The following is a 19,394-nucleotide window of genomic DNA, read 5'->3' on the forward strand; positions in this document are numbered from 1 at the left end:
AAAATCATGTCATACTGTTGTTTTAACAAGCATTTCTCGATTACTAATGAGAATGGGTACTCTTTTTATGTTTATAAAGCCATTTATCTTTCATTTTCATATTCTTGGCACATTTTTCTGTTGCACTGTCTTTTTCCAATTGATTTGTTGGAGATTTTGGATCTTGAGAGCAATCATTGTTTTTCAGTTTAAACTTTGCCTTTTAAACTTTGGTTGACTTTTGACAAGCTGAGACAGGAACTCTCACAGTATTCATTTCCCAAATAGCAATTATTAGTATTTCTACACATGGCTGTGACCCTGGGGAGATGCTAGTGGAAACAGCAGGTTAGATATGGTGTATGGAAGACAGAGAATCCAGGATATGCATGGAGACTTTTTCCCAGGCCTCCCTCTGATTCCAAGTAGAACTGAGGACGTCTCCCCAAACCTTGGGACTCCTGTCTTTCTGGGGCACTGGGAGAAGTATCCCCTACCTTCTTCTCAGTCAGCATCTTGGTGCCGAGGTGAGAAAGCAGAAGCCCTGGGCTCCCAAGGGAAGGAGAGGATTTGTTCCTGCCTGCCCTGAGTCTTAGTAGAGAAACTGTGACTCAGAAATATGATTCCAGGGACCAAAGGTCCTTCCAGCCTCAAATGGAAGGGCTTTTATTTTCCTTTGGATATTTTATTTACAGTATTGTAATGTGTCCAAAATGAAGGCTTGATTAGGGGGATTGATGGCTTAATTTGGGCCATTAACCAAGAATGATGCAATTCTTTCTTCCCAGGCTCTTAACTGAAAGGGTGCAAGCCAAGTGGGCCTCTGTAAAGGTGGAGATGACGACATTAAAGCCATTTTATGGCTCTTGTCTCAGCTCTTCTGGAGCCAGTCCTGGCACGGGAGGAAGGCTGTAGGGGAGGGGGGAGTGTGATGGCAAACTTTCACCTGTGTCCCTATAACCGACGTTACTTTTTCTAGACTACATAACTGGTTTTCAAACCCACTTCACCTTTTCTTCTTGTAGATTAGATGTATTACAAGACACATAATATCTGTTCTAGTCAGACTCTTCATTTAAACAGAAAATCAAGTCTTCAGTAGGCAGAGGTTAAAGAGATTAGGTTATAGGGATTTAAGAGATTTATTTTTTTAAGCATTTAAAAAATTTTTTAAATTTATTTTTGGCTTCATTGGGTCTTCATTGCTGCGTGGGGGTTTTCTCTAGTTGCGGCGAGCGGGGGCTACTCTGTTGTGGTGCACAGGCTTCTCATTGCGGTGGCTTCTCTTGTTGCAGAGCACAGGCTCTAGGCTCACGGGCTTCAGTAGTTGTGGCACGTGGGCTCAGTAGTTGTGGTGCACGGGCTTAGTTGCTCCGCAGCATGTGGGATCTTCCTGGACCAGGCTCGAACCTGTGTCCCCTGCATTGGCAGGCGGATTCTCAACCACTGCGCCACCCAGGAAACCCCTAAGAGATTTATTGAGAAAGTCAATGGACAGTTATGGACCATCTAGATCTTGATGCAAGTAAACTGTAAAACGAAAACTTACAAGACAATGGGGGAAATTTGAACACTGATTTAATATTTGATAATAGTAAAGATGTATTAATTTGTTTAGCTGTGATTATGGTATTGTGGTTTTTTAAAAATAATTCTTATCTTAAAGGGATGTATACTGAAATATTAATTCAAGAAATAATATAATGTCTAGAGTTTGCTGCAAAAAAAATCCAAGGTAGAGGGAGGCTGGGAGGTATAGTTGAAACAAGATGGGCTATGAGCTGATTTTTATTGAGGGTTTATGGTGTACCTGTGGGTTCGTTATACTATTCACTCTACTTTTGTATTTATTGAAATTTTCCAGAATGAGAGAGAGAGAGGAGATCTCTCTATCTCACTTTCTATTCTTGTTTTCTCTCTCAAGAGATAGGGGTAAAATAGTTAAGGTAACAGTTGCTTTTAAAGCAATTTCTTTCCCCTCTTTAGTGTCTCCCTTGCTCTTGCCGTTAGACCAGTAGCCACTCCTCAGCACTGCCCACTGGGAGGCATGCATCTGACCACACTGCTAAAATCCTAGCGGCTTAACACCCCAGGGGTAATCCCTGCAGCTCAGAGGTGAGAAGAGGCCATCACATAACAGAAAGACATAAACTGCTGGTGGTGAAGTTTCAGGCATCAGCGGCAGGCCAGAAGGGAGGATATTTCTGAGTGGATTAGAGGTGGGGAGGAAGCCCTCTCAAATTATGCCCTTTGTGGGAAGCCCTGGCAGAGGGCATTGTTGATTTTTCTTTATTTCTCTTCTCTGAGCTTCGTTGTTGCTCTGAGCAACAGACTCTGAATTCAGCGTTGTTCAGAGATGGGGAGGTGCTGTGAGATGACCGTGGGCAGCTGGATGAATTAGTAAAACTTTGTTTCCTTAAGGTGAGATGAAGAAAAAAGCTACTTGCCTCTCCAGGTGTGCTGTGGGCCGTGCCTGAGCCATTTGCTAGAGTGCAGTGCCCAGCCTGGCACCAGTCACGCCTGGTAACTTGTAAACGCTACTCTCTTCCTCTGAGAGCATGGAGTTGGTCTATTAAAACAAGGAGAAATGAGCAGGCCAGGGCTCAGAAATCCTAAGCAGGCCAAAACTTCAACTTGTCCAGCCAGTTCTGCTTCAGGCCTCAGCAGTCTGCTACCTTATGCGCTACAGGCATTTTTGTGTACGTTTGTGTGTTCCTGGGTTCTTAGTTTGTTTATGCTGTTTGTTTGCACACAAACCTGTACCTGTATATACCAGACAACCCTTTCGAATGTTGTACTCTCAGTCACCCTTACATTATCTTCCTTCCTTCCTAGCACTTATATGAAATGATCTTATTTATTTATACATTTACTTGATTATTGGCTGTCTCCCTTAGAATGTCATCTCTTTGATGGCAGAAACTTTGTCTTGTTCACCATTTTGTCTACCAAAACAGGGCTCCAGAAATGTTTGTGGAGATTGAATGAATGAAGGACCATGCACATGTGTGTCTTCAAAGGAGAGGGCAGAGAGGTTGGTGGGACAGCTGCTGGCTGAAGGGCCCAGGGCCTGTCCTTCTCCCTAGCATGGGCTCCCACTGTGGCCCTGATTGCACTGTACTGATAGTCCATCCTGCTTTTCTTTTCTTCCTCTCTTCCTTCCTCCCTTCCTTCCTTCCTTCTTTCCTTCCTTCCTTTCTTTCTTTCTTTCTTTCTTCCCCCCCCCAATATATATATGTTTTGTTTTGTTTTAATACCTTTATTTGGGGTTTGGTTACAGGTAATATATGCTTTTTTTTTTTTTTTTTTTTTTGGCTGTGCCACACAACTTGTGGGATCTTAGTTCCCTGACCAGGGCTTGAACTCGGGCCACTGCAGTGAAAGTGCAGAGTCCTAACCACTGGACCACCAGGGAATTAATTCTCCGTGCTTTTTACCTTTTAAAATCCAGAAGTATATAAAGAAATAATGGAAAATTATCACCTTCCTTCCATTGCGTCTCTCCAGAGGTAACCACGGCTGGTACTTAGATGTATATGCTCCCAGTCTTTCCCAGAGCACAGGGGGGTCTCCACCACTCCCCCTACCAAGACTGCACAGCTCCAAGCTGTAGACATGTGCTTCCTCACTCCTCTCCCCCTTTCAGAGAAAAAGTCTTTCTGTTCTGAGGTTTCCAAGAAACAAAGCATCACAGCTTTCCACAGTCCTTCTGGGTCTTCTGCTCCCCACCCTCCTCCTCCTGAAACCAAACAAAGCAAAACAAAACACAAAAACGCCAAGGACTGATTAGAAAAACTGAGCTCCAGAGTCAGGCGGATCTGGGTGGAAATCCTGCTCTGCCTTCTGTCAGAAGCGTTGGCCCTCTCTGAGCCTCAGTTTCTTCGTGAGTGAAAGGAGGGTGCTTTACTTACAAGACTGGGTGGTGTCAAGGGTTAAACTGGGTGCTGCAGACAAGGCCTAGTGCACAGGAGGTGGTTTCACAAGTTAATTTTCCTTTCTCCCCATTACCACTCTGGGGCGGACTTTGACTGCTTCCTTGTCATTTTTGTTTTGCTAGAGATGAAGAGCACCAAGTTTTTTTTTTCTTTCCTTCTCTCTTTTTTTTTTTTTTTTTTAACACATCATGTTATTCTTAGAGACTCTGACTTCATCATCTCCTCTACTTTCCCTTCGCTGGGTTTAGTCCTTCTTCCCTCACTTCCCCATTTCCCCATCAGTGATCTCAGGGCCTGTTTAAAGAGGCTGAGGGTGGAAGAAATGGGGGGGAACCATAAGCGCCCTGCGCCCTCCCTGTGCAGCTGAGGCTCCAGGACCCACCGTGGCCATGAGAACCCACTTCCTGTTTGTGGAGGCCCAGCCAAAGTTCAGGCAGTGGTTACATAATCGCCTGGCTGTCCAACTGTCAACCCGATAACCTATGACCTATCACCTCTAATACTGTACTTCTCTAGGGCTTGAAAGGAACAGAAGGAACGTTGGCCACACCCACCCCGCCAGCCTTCCCAAGCACCTTGCTTCAGGCTGGGGTGTGCCCGGCGTCCGGGCGCTGTGCAGGGCCTCCCTGGTTAGCAGATCTGAGCTGAAGTCCAACTCGCCCAACTCTAGTTGGCCTCTGGCTAGGAAAGGGCAGCCCTGAAATTCCTGAGAAGCAGCATTAGGGATGCTCAGGAGACCCATGCTGATGGGGGTGCCATTCACGGTGGAAGCCCAAGCCCTGTTCATGTCAAAAGAAGCAAGTATACCATGGGCGCTTCTCAGTTATCAGCCTGAACACTGACCCTGGATTCCCTCCACCTGCAGCCTGGATTGGGACAGCTTTCCCCAAGCACCCTGCAGGCTCTGGAGTAAGAATTCTGGAAGAAAGCCACAGCAGGAGGTTAGGGGTGCCAAAGAGGAGCCGCAGAGACCTGCCAGATCAGAGCCACAGGGCATGAAAGAACTTGCAGTCAGTGACAGAGTCTGGAACAGCTCTGAAATAACAACTTCTTTGGACTTAAGAACTTTTGAGAAGAGGGTGGGGATGGGGTTTCTTTCTCTTTCAGATCTTGCATGTTGGGCTACCTGAAGCCAAAAAGCAGAAGAGTAGAGAGGAGGTAGGTGATGGAGACCTCAGGAGGAGGGCCAGGGGGATTAGGTAGGGTGATTGGAGACAGCTAGGAGGCAGGAAGCTGGCAAAGGCAAAGAAGCAGCCCTCAGGGGCCACCCCTGTGGGGCAGCTGCACCCACGAGGCTCACTTTGATAGCTGCCTGGTTGACAGTACAATGGCGAGGGTATAGAAGTAGGAAAGAGCCAAGAGGGGTTGAGTGACACGGGGGATGAGGGGATAAGGGAGGACCCCTACCCTGGGCAGCCACAGGGCATCTACGTTTGTGGGCAAATGATCCCTCATCCATGGGAACCAGGAGGACAGAAACCCATCACACTGAAGCCCAGTTTTGCTCTCCTTCCCTCCACTCTGGTTTGGAAACCTTGTGGCTCTTTTCTACTGGCAATCTCAAGCCCAAAGTTTGTTCCTTTCACTATCCAATAAAAACTTCACCCCAGAGCTTTCATCCAAGGAGATAAAAGTGGCTTCTGTGGACCAGAGCCAGCAGGCTCCTAGAAGAGTGGGGCAGGGGTTACCCTGGTCAGGTGGCCAACTTTGAGGAAAGAGGGGACCCTCGGCTTCAAGATGGAGAGCAATTTGTGTGGGTCCCCTTGTCCAGCTCTCTAAACCCTCGCTCCCTGGATGAGGGCAGCCCCAGAGAAAGTTAAAGGGATCAGGCCTCAACCCTGCCTCAGCTCTTCAGCAAGTAGTTGTCATTTGCCTGAGGGGCTGGGACACTATATGAGCAGGCTCAGCAGTCATGGAATCCTCCAGGTGGAGGACTCTTTCCTGGATAGATGGAGAACCTGAGTTTTATGGCTTGTCAGGGTCAGCTAGGGACAGTGGCATCAGGCTGGGCTACCCTTGGGCCCTGCTATGCTGCCCTGGGGAGCTATTGAGGCACCAGGCTGGGAGAAGAGGGGGAGGCACTCCACTTTCACCTGCTGAGGTTTATAAGGGTAGTAGAGGGTAATAATGGCACTGCCAACTTTCCTTCCTCTTCAAAGCTCAAGAGGATGGGTCTGGAGAAAGTGGAACCTGGACACACGACCCTGCCCTGGCTCCTGTCAGGGCAGCTGTGGCAGGAAGACATGGGTGAGTAGTCCTTGGGGAACATGGTTGTCTGGAATAAGAAGGCAGTCTTTGGAGAGGGCTGACCCTGGCTGTGGTTGCAGGAGCAAATGGGCCTCCAGTCCTCGGTGCCCCTAAATGCCAAGAGACAGGTCCAAGTACAGAGATGAGCATCTAGAGACCCAGGAACTTGGCACATACACACTCACGCAAACACACACACACACACACACAGGCACACATGCACATGCCCTCACAGGCATAAATATTCTGGCAGGCAAGCACCGACGTGCACAGGCACACATACATACACAAGCACAGGTTTTTACACACAAGCACCCTCACACAGGCACACAGACACAGATACACACTCATGCAGGCACATGCATAAAAGTACACACATAGGAAACACCCAGGTACACAGGAGCAAGCACACACAAACGCACATGCCCAGGCACCCACTCCACTAAAGAGAAACGTGTGCAGGCACAGCATATATCTGCACATGCACAGGCTCCTGCGCGCACACACTTGTACACACATACAAGCACTCAGCCAGTAACTCAAACACAGCCGCCCAGGCCGTTTGAGAGCGCCCTGCCCAGGAGCTATCCATCATCCACTCTGGGCGGCGGCCGGGCCCTCCCCCTGTCCCGCCCACCCCCAGTTGGTGGTATAAATTCCGCCTCTTTGCCCCTTCCCCGCACAGCCTGCCTCGGACACCAGCACGGCCCTCTGTCTCTGCCCACTCCTGGCAGACCCGTCGGGAGCAAAGCGCACCACCAAGCAACATGGGTAAGGAGGGGGGCTTCTGACAACCGTCCGCTGACCACCAATGGCCCGCCCCGCAGTAAGTGACAGAAAACCTGGAGGGAGTGCTGGTTAGGGGAGGGAGCGCCAGCCTCCGCTCCACCGGCCCCGCCCCACCTCCACCCCCGCATTTCCCAGCTTAGCCGAAGTACTGGAGGCGTCTGGGAAGGAAGGCAGAGGGACTGCTGGGAAGGGTGACTTTGGGCTCCCCGCCACCTCCGCTCCCCAGCTGCAGCTTGCGGCCAGGGAGCCTTTCTGCAGCTGAGAAAATAAGGGTAGGGGTACTTAGGAGGAGCTCTATGTCTCTGTCTGTTACCATAGGAGACAGACAACCCTGATTTCAGCCCTAAGCCAACTTGTTACTTCAGGGAGTAGGGAACCCAGGCCTTTGTGGCCAGGTTGCTCGTTAGCTACCCTGCCCCACCAATCACTTTGGGAGGGAAATCAGGGAGCCCCCCTCTCTCGGGGTGGGAGAGGGGCTGTTTCAGTGCCTCCCACCCTCTCAGTCTGCCAAGTCCTCCTACTCCCCCATCCATGGACTCCTGGATGTCAGGCTGAAGAAGAGTCTGCGTCTGGCTGGGAGTACTAAGGTCCTTGCCCCCTGTGGATCTGGCTCTTTTCTGGCAGAATGCCCAACAAACCAGCCTGGCCTTGGGAAAACCCAATGAGCTTTCCCTGGGTTCATCTCAAACCCAAAGGTGTTCAGAGATCTTGCCTGAGATGCTTAAGACAGGAGGAATGTTCCCCCAGAAAGAGGACTGATGCTCAGTGGGGCCTGAGTGGCATGCAGGGCCTGACCCTGACTCTCAGAAATGCTGTGCGGGATGCGGCAGTTAGGGTCTGGGATGGGGAGATGGTGCTGAGAGGCAGTACCTCCTTCACACACCTCTTTCATACCTTTACTTCTCTCTCAGTCTCCGGTTTTGCAGATTTTGCATCTCTGTCTTGATGTCCTGGAGTTTTGAATCTCCTTCCCCTCCGCCTCACCTCCTGTGCCAAAACCTGACACAGCTTGGTTGTATAGCAGAACAAGTCTCCTTAATTCCCTCGGACTGGACCTCACCGTGTCCCATCCCAGTCCCAGCCCTCTCTCTGGGCACCAGGCACTGCCTGGGATTTCTGGCACAGCGCAACCCATATTTATATAACATCTCTCACTTAATAAAAGTACTTCGGAATACTTTGTCTTATTTGGCCTTCATAGCCACTTAGAGAAGAAGGTAAGATATTATTACCCCTTTTAGGTGAACAAAGGGGAGAAAGTGGAGAGAGTAGATGTCACACCTGGACCTTGACACCACGCTTCTGGACTCTAAAATGCTGTTGCTTCCTCTCAGTCTCCTAAGTCACTTGGCTGCTGCAAGTAGGGGGGACCTGGCTCCCTGGCTGAGGGTCTGAGCCCAGACACCAGTGGAGGCTCGATTCTGGGGCAGTAGCCGGACTGGCCATGGGACCAGGCAGGGAGGCAGTGTCAAGTCCTGTGGACTCCACTCCAGGATTTCTTTTGGCCTACAGCTCCTTCTGTTTATTCCTCAGCCTTTCCTCCTGGTTAGGCCCCAAATCCTGATGCTTAATGCCTGGTGGCAGCCCTCCTTCTCAGCGACTGACTTTGGTCCCGTATATCCACATGGCTTCTCTTGCCAGACTTCAGGGGACAAGGAGGGCCACTTCCTACAGCTCTGGTGGGTGGGCCTCTGAGCTTTCCAGGGTTGGGCCAAACAACTTGCTTTACAGATAATGGGAGTGGATGGGGCCCACCCAGGGGTAGAAACTGGTCTAAGGACATTCAGTTAGTATCAGTCCTGCAGCCTTGAACTTCAGCCTCCTATCCCTTACCAGACCCTTGGTTATATAACCCAGGCTCTGGCAGCAGCCTGGGGTCAGGACCCAGAGGGGAGGGAAGCAGGAAGTGTTCCAGCTCCTGGTTTAGATACCTTTCAGTGAAAGGAGCTGAACAGGCACCACCGTCACTCCCTGATGGCTGTTCCTCAAGAACAGCCAGCGTTTACGGGCTCCTACCAGGCAAGTACAAAGCTGCACACTTGACTGCAGCTTCTTGTTTATTTCTCATAAAAGCCCATTGTGGTATTCTTATTACCCTCTTTTCACAGATGATGTGGAAACTGAGGCCAGGGAGGTTAAGTGATTTGCCTAAGCTCCCATGGCTAGTCAGTGACCAGCTGGGATTGGGGCCCAAGTCAATGTCATAACCACTGCACCACACCGCCTCCCCTGCACTCACCCTTCTCCTGCCTCCCCTGGGTCCTGCTCAAGGGCCTGTGCACCTTTAGGTCATAGCTCTGCAGCTCTTCCTGCCATACCCACATACTCATCAGGGTTTTGAGGGTCTGGAGGAGACCTGAGACAGTGCCTCTGCCTTGGCCAGGGGCGGGCCGGGGGTTTGGGGGGCTCGGGTTGCAGCCTGTGAAGAAGGCTCTCATCCTCCAGAGCACGGTGCAGCCAGCATGCCCCACTGTTTCCACAGCTACGAAATGTGGGAAGTGTGGACCTGGCTACCCTTCACCTCTGGAGGCCATGAAAGGTAAGTGTGAGAAGACTGAGAGCTAACACCCCCAGGAGTAGGCAAGCCAGTGCCTGCTACCGATTCCACTGCTGACACACACCCTGCCTTGCCCCGGCCCTCGTCCCCACCCTGCCCACCCCACCACCTGCTTTCTACCCTCTAGGACCCAGGGAGGAGATTGTCTACCTGCCCTGTATCTACCGAAACACGAACACTGAGGCCCCGGATTATCTGGCCACTGTGGACGTTGACCCCAAGTCTCCCCAGTATTGCCAGGTGAGGTGGGGCTTGGGCACCAGAGGACCCTCAGACCCCTCCTCTAGCCCTGGCCCTGGCAGTGCCCTTTCCCTACTCCATCTTTCTTCACCCTCCCTGGGTATGGTTGTTCAGGCTGTTCACTGCACAAGGGCACCCCCCCACCCATGGGCGAGGGCAGTGCTGAAAATGAAGTCTGTGCTGTGCTGCCAGGATGAAATGGGTCCAGAGGGCCCCTTCTCCGAAAGCGCACAGAGGCGTGGTCTGGGTGAGCACCACCCCTGCCCAGTCTCCTATCCTAGGTCATCCACCGGCTGCCCATGCCCCACCTGAAGGACGAGCTGCATCACTCAGGATGGAACACCTGCAGCAGCTGCTTCGGGGACAGCACCAAGTCGCGCACCAAGCTGCTGCTGCCCAGTCTCATCTCCTCCCGAATTTACGTGGTGGATGTGGGCACCGAGCCCCGTGCTCCGAAGCTGCACAAGGCACGTCTTCTGCCCTAGCCAGCTCTGGGCCCCTAATGTGCCTACCACCCAGGGCAGCCTGTGGGCAAGGAAGCCGCCCCTAAAGCAGCTCCCTGCAGCTCTTGTGCAGGGTCGGGGCTCAACAGCAGTGAGTGGGGCTAGACTTTGGAGGAGAGTTACCAGGTGTGCTGGGTCATCATCACCCAGGGGCACCACAGGGGAGGAAGGAGGCTCTCGTTTTTCACACCGAGCTGGAGAAGGAGCCATTTCTGCCCCAGCCAGTTAGGAGCCCAGGGCTTCCCTTACGCGGGAGCCTCTGATCCTTCCTTTCAACACTTTGTTGAGTGCCTTCTTTGTGCCAGGCACTCACTGCTGGGCGCTGGTGATACAAAGTTGACACTGGCATCCCTCCCAGCCTGAGAGGAGCTTATGGTCTCAAAGGGCTGTGAGTGCCCTCAAGACAGGCAGGGTGAGAGAAGTCCATGTTTTCTGCTGGGGAGTTATCAGTCTCTGTGACGCCCCTGCTGCTCTGCAGACTCAGTCTTTGCCATATTCCTGCAGGGAAAATTGTGTCTATTTTTCAGAGGAAAAGAGGGCAGGGTCAGTAGATAGAAGTGTGGGAGGGGAGGAGTGCGGAGTGGGGACTCCTGGCCCTGTAAGATTCTGATGCCATTCCTTACCCTCTCCAGGTTGTTGAGCCCGAGGACATCCATGCCAAGTGTGACCTGGGCTACCTCCACACCACCCACTGCCTGCCCAGTGGGGAGGTGATGATCAGTTCCTTGGGAGACCCCAAGGGCAATGGCAAAGGTACCTGCCAGCATAGTAGGCACATCTGTGAGGGAAGCAGATCCCAAACTGAGGGAGGGATGGAATGACCTTCCAGGGAGAACCAGAGGGCAGGGTCTCATCCAATATTTAAACTACAGTCAAGTAACTTCAGTTGTTTCAATTCTTTTTATGAAGGTGAGCCTTGAATGATGAATTCACTTACAAGTTATAGTCAGAACTGCCGTGGGAAATGTGAGCAAGTACAGACATGGCCCCAGAAAACATGTGCATTTGGTATCGGCCTTTGTGAATTCATGAGCAATTCTCACAGTCCTTGAGATCCTTAATTGTCACAGCTACTTTCTCATTTATGGTACGATTAGAGCTTTCACATAAAATGTCTACTATGTGCCAGACACAACCTATGAGATAGATGCTACTGTGATCCCTGTGTTACAGATTAGGAAGCTGGGGCACAGACTGGCTAAGTAATTTACCCAAAGTCAGCCAGCTGTTAAGTCGCAGAGCTGGAACTCAAACCCAGCAACATGGCTCCAGAATCTATGTCCTAATTACCATGCTGTGCTGCTTCTCTCCCAGCCTTACGTATTTCACCAGAACACCCCATCCAAGGCTTGGAGTGAAATATCAGTTAAGGTCATCCAGTTAAGTTTACTGCATTAGACTCTATTTAACTGCTTTTTCCAGGAGATGGGATGCATGACATTCCTAGATTTAAGAACACTTAGGAGTAGACATCTGTTTACATTTGCAAAGAAGTGGCAAGGTGTCATGACATATTCAGCTGGGGAAAAACATAGTGGGCATTCATGTGGAATTATAAATAAATATAATTTTCTCTCTAAAAAAAAATGGAGTGAGTGAGCAGAATGGAGTCTAGACTCTGGCAGGAACCCTACCCTGAAAGTAGGAGGCTAGGCAAAGGAAGCACAGGGTACAGAGTCCCAGAAGATCTTGGCTCAAGGGAGGAAAAATTTACCCTGTGGTCTGGGAGAGGGATGAACTTGATGGGAGGTAGCGGCACCAGAGTAAGTCCCCACCTCTCACCCGGCCCTCTGGGTGGGACCCTTTGGACAGGTGTACAAATTCAGCTCCTGAATTTAAGGATCTGGCAAACTCAGTGGGAGGAGGGGCACCAGGCAATGGGCTTGGAGCCTCTTGGACAGGCCTGGGGGTGAGGGCTGGGTGTGGGTCGCACCTCCACCAACTCTACCTACCACCCTACTTCCTTCCCTGCTCAGGGGGTTTTGTGCTGCTGGATGGAGAGACGTTTGAGGTGAAGGGCACGTGGGAGCGGCCTGGAGGTGCTGCGCCTATGGGCTATGACTTCTGGTACCAGCCTCGACACAATGTCATGGTCAGCACTGAATGGGCAGCTCCCAAGGTCTTACAAGATGGCTTCAACCCCGCTGATGTTGAGGCGGGTGAGAATCCCCCACTACCTGTGGGCTGGCAGGAGCCTGGTCACACAAACCCCTGCTCTCTATTCCAAACCCCTACTCTCCAGCCCTCTTACTTCCCTCTCGTGGACCCCAGACTCTTGGGGTGATGATGTAGGATGTGCTGAGTGCTCTGACTTGCTCAAGTGTCCTTCTGATCCCTCGAACCCATTTTTCAACCTTCTCCCCTGTGCTGTGCCCCAGCCTTGGCCCATGCCCTCCCGCCCTGATCCTGATTCCATCTTCCGCCTGCATCCCCACCCCAGGGCTGTATGGGAACCAATTACATGTGTGGGACTGGCAGCGCCATGAGATGGTGCAGACCCTGACTCTACAGGACGGCCTCATCCCCCTGGAGATCCGCTTCCTTCACAACCCGGCCGCTGATCAGGGCTTCGTGGGCTGTGCCCTCAGCTCCAGCATCCAGCGCTTCTATAAGAATGAGGTGATGTGCACTCTGGCCCTCTCCTCCTGGCAGTCCTGTCAGCACTCTGCCCAGCTTCCATAGCCATGATGCTCCCTTCTCCCTAGGAGTGAGCCTGCCTGGCTCCACCAACCCAGACTTCCCAGGAATAAAAAACAAGGCCACCTGCCCTGCCTGTCTCCTCTCAGTCCTAGGCTAATTTCTCCTAAGCCCTAACTGGCTATATTTATTTATTCATTCATTCAAAAAATATTTAGTGAGTCAGGCACTGTGTTAGGTGCTGGGAATACAGTGGTGAAGCAGACATGATCCCTGCCTTAAGGGGTTTGCATGTTAGACCCTAGTGGCAAGAAGGCCCTGCATCTACTCTCTCCCTGTAGACAGTATGCCCTGGGGAGACCCAGATCTGACAATCATCGCCCAGCTCCGACAGGCTCACCTCTCTGCCTCTTGACCCCAATGCAGGGAGGTACTTGGTCAGTGGAGAAGGTGATCCAGGTGCCCCCCAAGAAAGTGAAGGGCTGGATGCTGCCTGAAATGCCAGGTGAGTGCTCAGGGGAGTGTGGGAATCGGAAGGTTGATTCTCAGGCTGGGGAACAAGAGTCTTAAGGTGTCTCTGAACTGCAACCCCCCCCACCCAGGCCTGATCACTGACATTCTGCTGTCCCTGGACGACCGCTTCCTCTACTTCAGCAACTGGCTGCATGGGGATCTGCGGCAGTATGACATCTCTGACCCAAAGAGGCCCCGCCTCACGGGACAGGTGGGTCCTAGCAGGATGGAGAGGAAGGAGCGGGGAAGTAGACATCTGGGCATGAGGTAGAGGGAGGGTATGAACTGGCTGGGGCATGATAAGGGAGGTGCAGGAAAAGCAAAGATGGGGGCTGAGGGATGGTTCAGGCCAGGACCATGGGGAATCGTGGCTAGATGCGGGGAACGTGAGGGAGTGAGGTTCTCTTCCTGCAATGTCCTAACCTCCCACCACTGTCCTCCTTTATGCTGTGCACCTCCCCGCCCAGGTCTTCCTCGGGGGCAGCATTGTTAAGGGAGGCCCCGTGCAGGTGCTGGAGGACCAGGAGCTAAAATCCCAGCCAGAGCCCCTGGTGGTCAAGGTGAGGACCTCTCCGCCTGCTCATGGGCCCCTCAGATCCGCGCTGGAGAAGTATGGGGGAGGGGACTGGGCAGCGGCTGAGCACGTCCTTGGGGTTTGGGTGGTGCCACTGATTCCCGCCTAGGATCTGTATGTAACCCTGGGGTCTGACCCCTGGTTTTCCCAAGGGGAAACAAGTGGCCGGAGGCCCTCAGATGATCCAGCTTAGCCTGGATGGGAAGCGTCTATACCTCACCACGTCGCTATACAGTGCCTGGGACAAGCAGTTTTACCCTGATCTCATCAGGTAAGAAGTGGACAGCCTGGGCTCCCCTCCCAGCCCTCCTCTCCCAGAGGGGTTTGGCTTTTTGAAGACTCCTTGGCTCCACTTCCAGACTCTGCGCCCTCCTCAGGAACCCCTCTCCCTGCCCTCACACTTACCTAATTCTTGGGGGAAGGGGACGGGCCCCCTCTGACCTCTTTCTTCTCCCTCCTATTTCTACCAGGGAAGGCTCTGTGATGCTGCAGATCGATGTAGACACAGTAAAGGGAGGGCTGAAGTTGAACCCCAACTTCCTGGTAGACTTTGGGAAGGAGCCCCTCGGCCCAGTCCTGGCCCATGAGCTCCGCTACCCTGGGGGCGACTGCAGCTCTGACATCTGGCTCTGAAGTCCACTCCTTCTAGCCCCACTCCACATCCTGCGCCCTCACTTCTGCAGGGACCCGGCTTCGCTCTTCTCTCTCAGTCCCTGACCCTTGGCAGCTTGTCCTCCCAAAACCAAACTCAGGCTGTTGAAACGAATTGAGCCGTGTCTCTATCTACCCACCACTGCTGCGAGCTGCTCACTGAGCTCTTGGAAATCATTTCACTAAGAAATAAACTGGTGAACCTTTTCCTGAGATCCCCTTGTCTTTGGGGGCACCGGGCCTATGACTCCTCCTCTGCCGACCCTCTGTATCTTGCATGGGAAAGTCCTGAAGAGGACCAGGGGGTGGGATGGTTATGATGACTAGTTCATACCAGTGATCACAGCATGATGCTAAGGGTGCCAGAATCTCACTTTTATGGCCAGACAGAACCTGAAGATTTTGGAGGTGGTCGTCACAAGGAGAGCTGACAGGAAGGAAGCTGTCAATCAGTGTTCCTAAACTTTTTTTTTTTTTAATTTGTGCTTTCTTTTAATGAACCTAAAACCTCACCCACCACCCCCAGGAGAATGTAATGTGCCCCCTCACACACAGGAGATACCCTAGACCCCTGATGTAGATGGTGCCATCAGTTGAACACACTGTTCTGAGGAGGTTAGGTGTGTCACCTCCTACCTGGAAGACAGGAACACGACGGGGCAGGAGGGCTGGGAACATCAAGGTAACCAACCCAGCACACTAGGCCCTGGCATTCTTGTTTCCTCACCTGGACAGTGTTTTAGAACCTTGCCCAAATCAGAGATGCCTCCTTTCTCTGCACTAAGACTTTAGTTGTTTATAAGAGCAATGGGATGGAAGTTTCAGGAACCTAAGAGACAGCAGCCAAGCAGTAATTCTAAGGTAATTAAAATTTATTTATTTATTTATTTATTTTTGGCTGCGTTGCGTCTTCGTTGCTGCACACGGGCTTTCTATAGTTGCGGTGAGCAGGGGCTACTCTTTGCTGCCATGCGCAGGCTTCTCATTGCGGTGGCTTCTCTTGTTTCGGAGCATGGGCTCTAGGCGTGCGGGCTCCAGTAGTTGTGGCACGTGGGCTCAGTAGTTGTGGCTCACGGGCTTTAGAGCACAGGCTCTGTAGTTGTGGAGCACGGGCTTAGTTGCTCCATGGCATGTGGGATCTTCCCAGACCAGGGCTCGAACCCGTGTCCCCTGCATTGGCAGGCAGATTCTTAACCACTGCACCACCAGGGAAGCCCCCAAGCAGCAATTCTATTGACTTCTTTACTCTCTACCCAAGACAGTACCAAGCAACATTCAGGTATTAATCTACATTCTTTTCAGTCTTCTGCAAATGTGTCTTTGTTTTAAACACTAGAGTAGCCTAAGATGCCCAAGATGGCCAGGCCCCCCCCAAGAGTGTATTACACTTTCTTTCCCTTTGAGGTCTTTAAACATGCTCCCTGAAACATCTACCTCAACTCGAGTCCTGATTCCCTCCCGCTGCCTTACCTGCCATCTGGGCCAGGTTGCCATATCCCTGGGAAAGCCGTTCTTCCCTGACAGCTCTGGGTTAGGGGCCTCCTGCACTTTACCTCAGCATGAACATATGTCACATTATATTGAAAATCCCTGCTTCCTCCCAATACCCAGCTTGGATAGTAGCACATAGTGTGCATTAATGAATAAGTGACTATAAAAGATAATTAAATTACAGGGAGCCTTGGGATTTACTGGGTCTTAACAGAAGTCTATCCTAGGTTTCTACCCTGTCCTTTTCAATAACCAAACTTCTTCAGAAAGAATTTGCTTTGGGATAAGCAAATAGTTGATGAGGAAACGTCCTTTACAAAATTTCAGCTAGTAGACAGGAATGCATGGTCCTGGTGAGTCACCACCACAGCACCCTAAGTGGTTAGGCCCCGGGGTCTGGCCCTGTGCAGAGGGGTAGGCATTAGCTCCCCCAATGTGTGAGAGCCTGTGGGAGCTGGATTCCACGTCCTCTCATTCCCCGGGACATCAACCACTGCCCCTAAATCGATGCCCCCAACCGCAAATCCCCCCAACCTGAAGCAAACATAAAACGAACAAAACAACCAACCAACCAAATAACAACAGCAAAGAATTTCAGCTAGTAAATTCAGAAGGAGTGACAGAATTTGGATAGTACCAATTTGTAACCTCTAATGACAATTGGATCCAGGCAATGTTCATCAGTGGCTGCTAAAACCATTCAATGAAAGACTGAGATGGGGCTTCATAATGGATAGATCAGGCGACAAAACCTGAATACACTATTCAATCTTTACGTCACAAAAAGAGTACCTCCTGTGATGCAATAGGAAGTACACAGCACCACCTATGAAGTATTCTTGCCAAAAAGCCAAAATTAATCTGATGAAGCCTGCAGAGCTCACAATCAGTTTATAGGAAATACAGGAGACAGAAGAACAAGTTTTAAAAACCTAAAAACACTATAAAGGTGAAATCATAAAAATGCAGAATGTGGGAAATTCTATAGAGCAAATGACCAGTTTCCTCAACAAATAAATTGAGAGAGAGAGCGTATAGATTAGAAAGATTTAAGAAACATCAACCAAAACCAAATGCAATGCAATGTGTGGACCTTGCTGATACTGATTTGAACATATCAACAGAAGAGTAGCCCCCACTCGCTGCAACTAGAGAAAGCCCATGCACAGCAACAAAGACCCAACACAGTCAAAAACAAATAAATAAAATAAATAAATAAATTTAAAAAATATATATTAGTAGGCAATGTATAATAGCGCCTAAGAACAAATTCTGAATCTAGGCAGCCCAGTTCAGATCCTAACTCCATCACTTACTGTGTAAACTTGGGCAAATTATTAATCTCTCAATGACTCAGTCTCCTTATCTGTAAGAAGGGGATAATCTATCAGATGACTATCCTATCTGATAGAGTTGCCTCAAGATAAAAAGGTAACATATATGAGGCCCTTAGGACAATCCTCAGCACATGTTAAGCTCTATATAAATATTTGCTGTTATGATGATGCTTATCAGACAATTTTTATTGTTACTTCTCAGGGCAAGGATCATTGTATGTTATTCAGCTTTGTATCCCCAGCTCTTAGCATAACACCTGGCATAAATGAATAGTCAGTTGCCTGTTCTTCCCATCTCTAACCTCCCCCAGCCTCCCCACTCAACCTCACCTTTCTACAGTGCTGTCAAAATAATCTCCCTTACATAGCTATGATACTTTTTCTCCCTTTGCTAAAGCTTCCACTTATTCTCTGCCACCTGCAAATTCCTAAGCTAGCATAATTTACCCCAAATTCTTTTTCCAGTTAAAGTGTTCTATATTCCCCTTCATACCAAACAGTGGTGTTTGGGGTATCTTTCCATCAGTCTATACCCATATTTGTAGCTGAGCACCTGCCAATCTATGCAGTCTAGGGCAGTGTTCAAGAGGCTGGGCTCTGGGACTTCCCTGGTGGTGCAGTAGTTAAGAATCCACCTGCCAATGCAGGGGACACGGGTTCGAGCCCTGGTCCAGGAAGATCCCACGTGCCACGGAACAACTAAGCCCATGTGCCACAACTATGGAGCCTGTGCTCTAGAGCCCACGAGCCACAACTGCTGAGCCCACGTGCTGCAACTACTGAAGCCCGTGCCCCTAAAGCCCGTGCTCTGCAACAAAAGAAGCCACTGCAATGAGAAGCCTGCACACCACAACAAAGAGTAGCCCCCACTCAACGCAACTAGAGAAAGCCCGCACACAGCAACTCACAGCAACGAAGACCCAACGCAGCCAAAAATAAATAAATAAAATAAATAAATTTATTTTAAAAAAAGAGAGAGAGAATGGGTTCCGCAGGCAGACTGTCTGACTTTGGATCCTGATTCCAGCACTAATTAACAATGTAACTGTGGACAAGTCCCTTCACCTCTCCAAATCTGTTTCCTTGTCTGTAAAATGGAGGCAATAATAGTTCCTACTTCAAACCGAGGTGTTTAACATTTGGTCTGGTATCTGGCACACAGTTACCAAATAAATTTTAGCTGTTATTAGAAAACCTTCCTGCCAGTATATCCTTATTTCCCCAGCTCTGTGATCCTCTGGGTTCCCCTGCTACCCACAGAAGCTGGTAGTAGGGAAATGGAAGCTGCAAAGGGCTATGGTCATGAAATCAGGCAACACTGCTGTCCTCTTTACAAAAGCACAATGACGATGAGACTGGAGAACTATAAGTCAGGACTATAAATATATTGATAGTTTTGGGTGTAACATATCTGCTGTGCAAAACAAAATACTGTACTCCATTCAAAGGGTGGTTACCCTTGAGTCTGTGACCTCTGAAATTAGATGCACCGCTTGGTCTGTTCCTGCATTTTTCATGGCAGAGGGTTCATTGCTTTCATCTGATTCATGACCTTAAAAAGCCTTAACTAAGAGAGTGAAGAACCCTTGACCTTTCAGTACAATGTTCTCCGAGGAGAAAAAATTCATGTGGGCATCCAGCACCCCCTGGGGAAGTCAGTCAAAATTCCAGTGTTCACTGACTGCAGAACTTTGGGGATGCGAAGGCATTAGCCACTCTGGAAGGAGATAAAGTACACTCGGTAAACCTAGGAACACTACGGGCACTTTAGCTTAACGTGGTACAGCTACTGAGGTTTGGCGGCCTCCATCAATGAGGAATGTGAGCCCGTGTTTGCAGGTTTCTTGTGAGTGTCTTCATGAGTGTTGGCTGGTGAGGGCTGGGGGGAATGGTTCAACTTGTTTTTCATCAAAAGGGGATAATGTGAGCTTACAGCGAACT

General features: G+C 50.3%; 1 protein-coding gene across 2 annotated transcripts in view; it reads left to right on the top strand.

The window, feature by feature from the left end:
- The window catches only part of SELENBP1 (selenium binding protein 1), a 53,622-nt gene extending 38,784 nt beyond the window's left edge, over positions 1 to 14,838 (top strand). The window contains exons 2-14 of one of the 2 annotated variants that reach the window (XM_081224679.1): positions 6,074 to 6,161; positions 6,847 to 6,932; positions 9,433 to 9,489; positions 9,635 to 9,747; positions 10,029 to 10,214; positions 10,883 to 11,003; positions 12,227 to 12,409; positions 12,691 to 12,869; positions 13,314 to 13,392; positions 13,490 to 13,611; positions 13,868 to 13,960; positions 14,127 to 14,245; positions 14,445 to 14,838. In XM_081224679.1, coding sequence (XP_081080805.1) covers positions 6,074 to 6,161; positions 6,847 to 6,932; positions 9,433 to 9,489; positions 9,635 to 9,747; positions 10,029 to 10,214; positions 10,883 to 11,003; positions 12,227 to 12,409; positions 12,691 to 12,869; positions 13,314 to 13,392; positions 13,490 to 13,611; positions 13,868 to 13,960; positions 14,127 to 14,245; positions 14,445 to 14,607 — 1,589 coding nt within the window. In that variant the 3' untranslated portion in view covers positions 14,608 to 14,838. Of the gene's footprint in view, positions 1 to 6,073; positions 6,162 to 6,846; positions 6,988 to 9,432; positions 9,490 to 9,634; positions 9,748 to 10,028; positions 10,215 to 10,882; positions 11,004 to 12,226; positions 12,410 to 12,690; positions 12,870 to 13,313; positions 13,393 to 13,489; positions 13,612 to 13,867; positions 13,961 to 14,126; positions 14,246 to 14,444 lie in introns of both variants that reach the window. The other variant, XM_081224680.1, reaches the window with a different exon arrangement.
- Positions 14,839 to 19,394: the final 4,556 nt, after the last annotated feature.

Source organism: Mesoplodon bidens, assembly GCF_964165515.1.
Source record: "Mesoplodon bidens genome assembly, chromosome: 2".
Lineage (NCBI taxonomy): Eukaryota > Metazoa > Chordata > Mammalia > Artiodactyla > Ziphiidae > Mesoplodon > Mesoplodon bidens.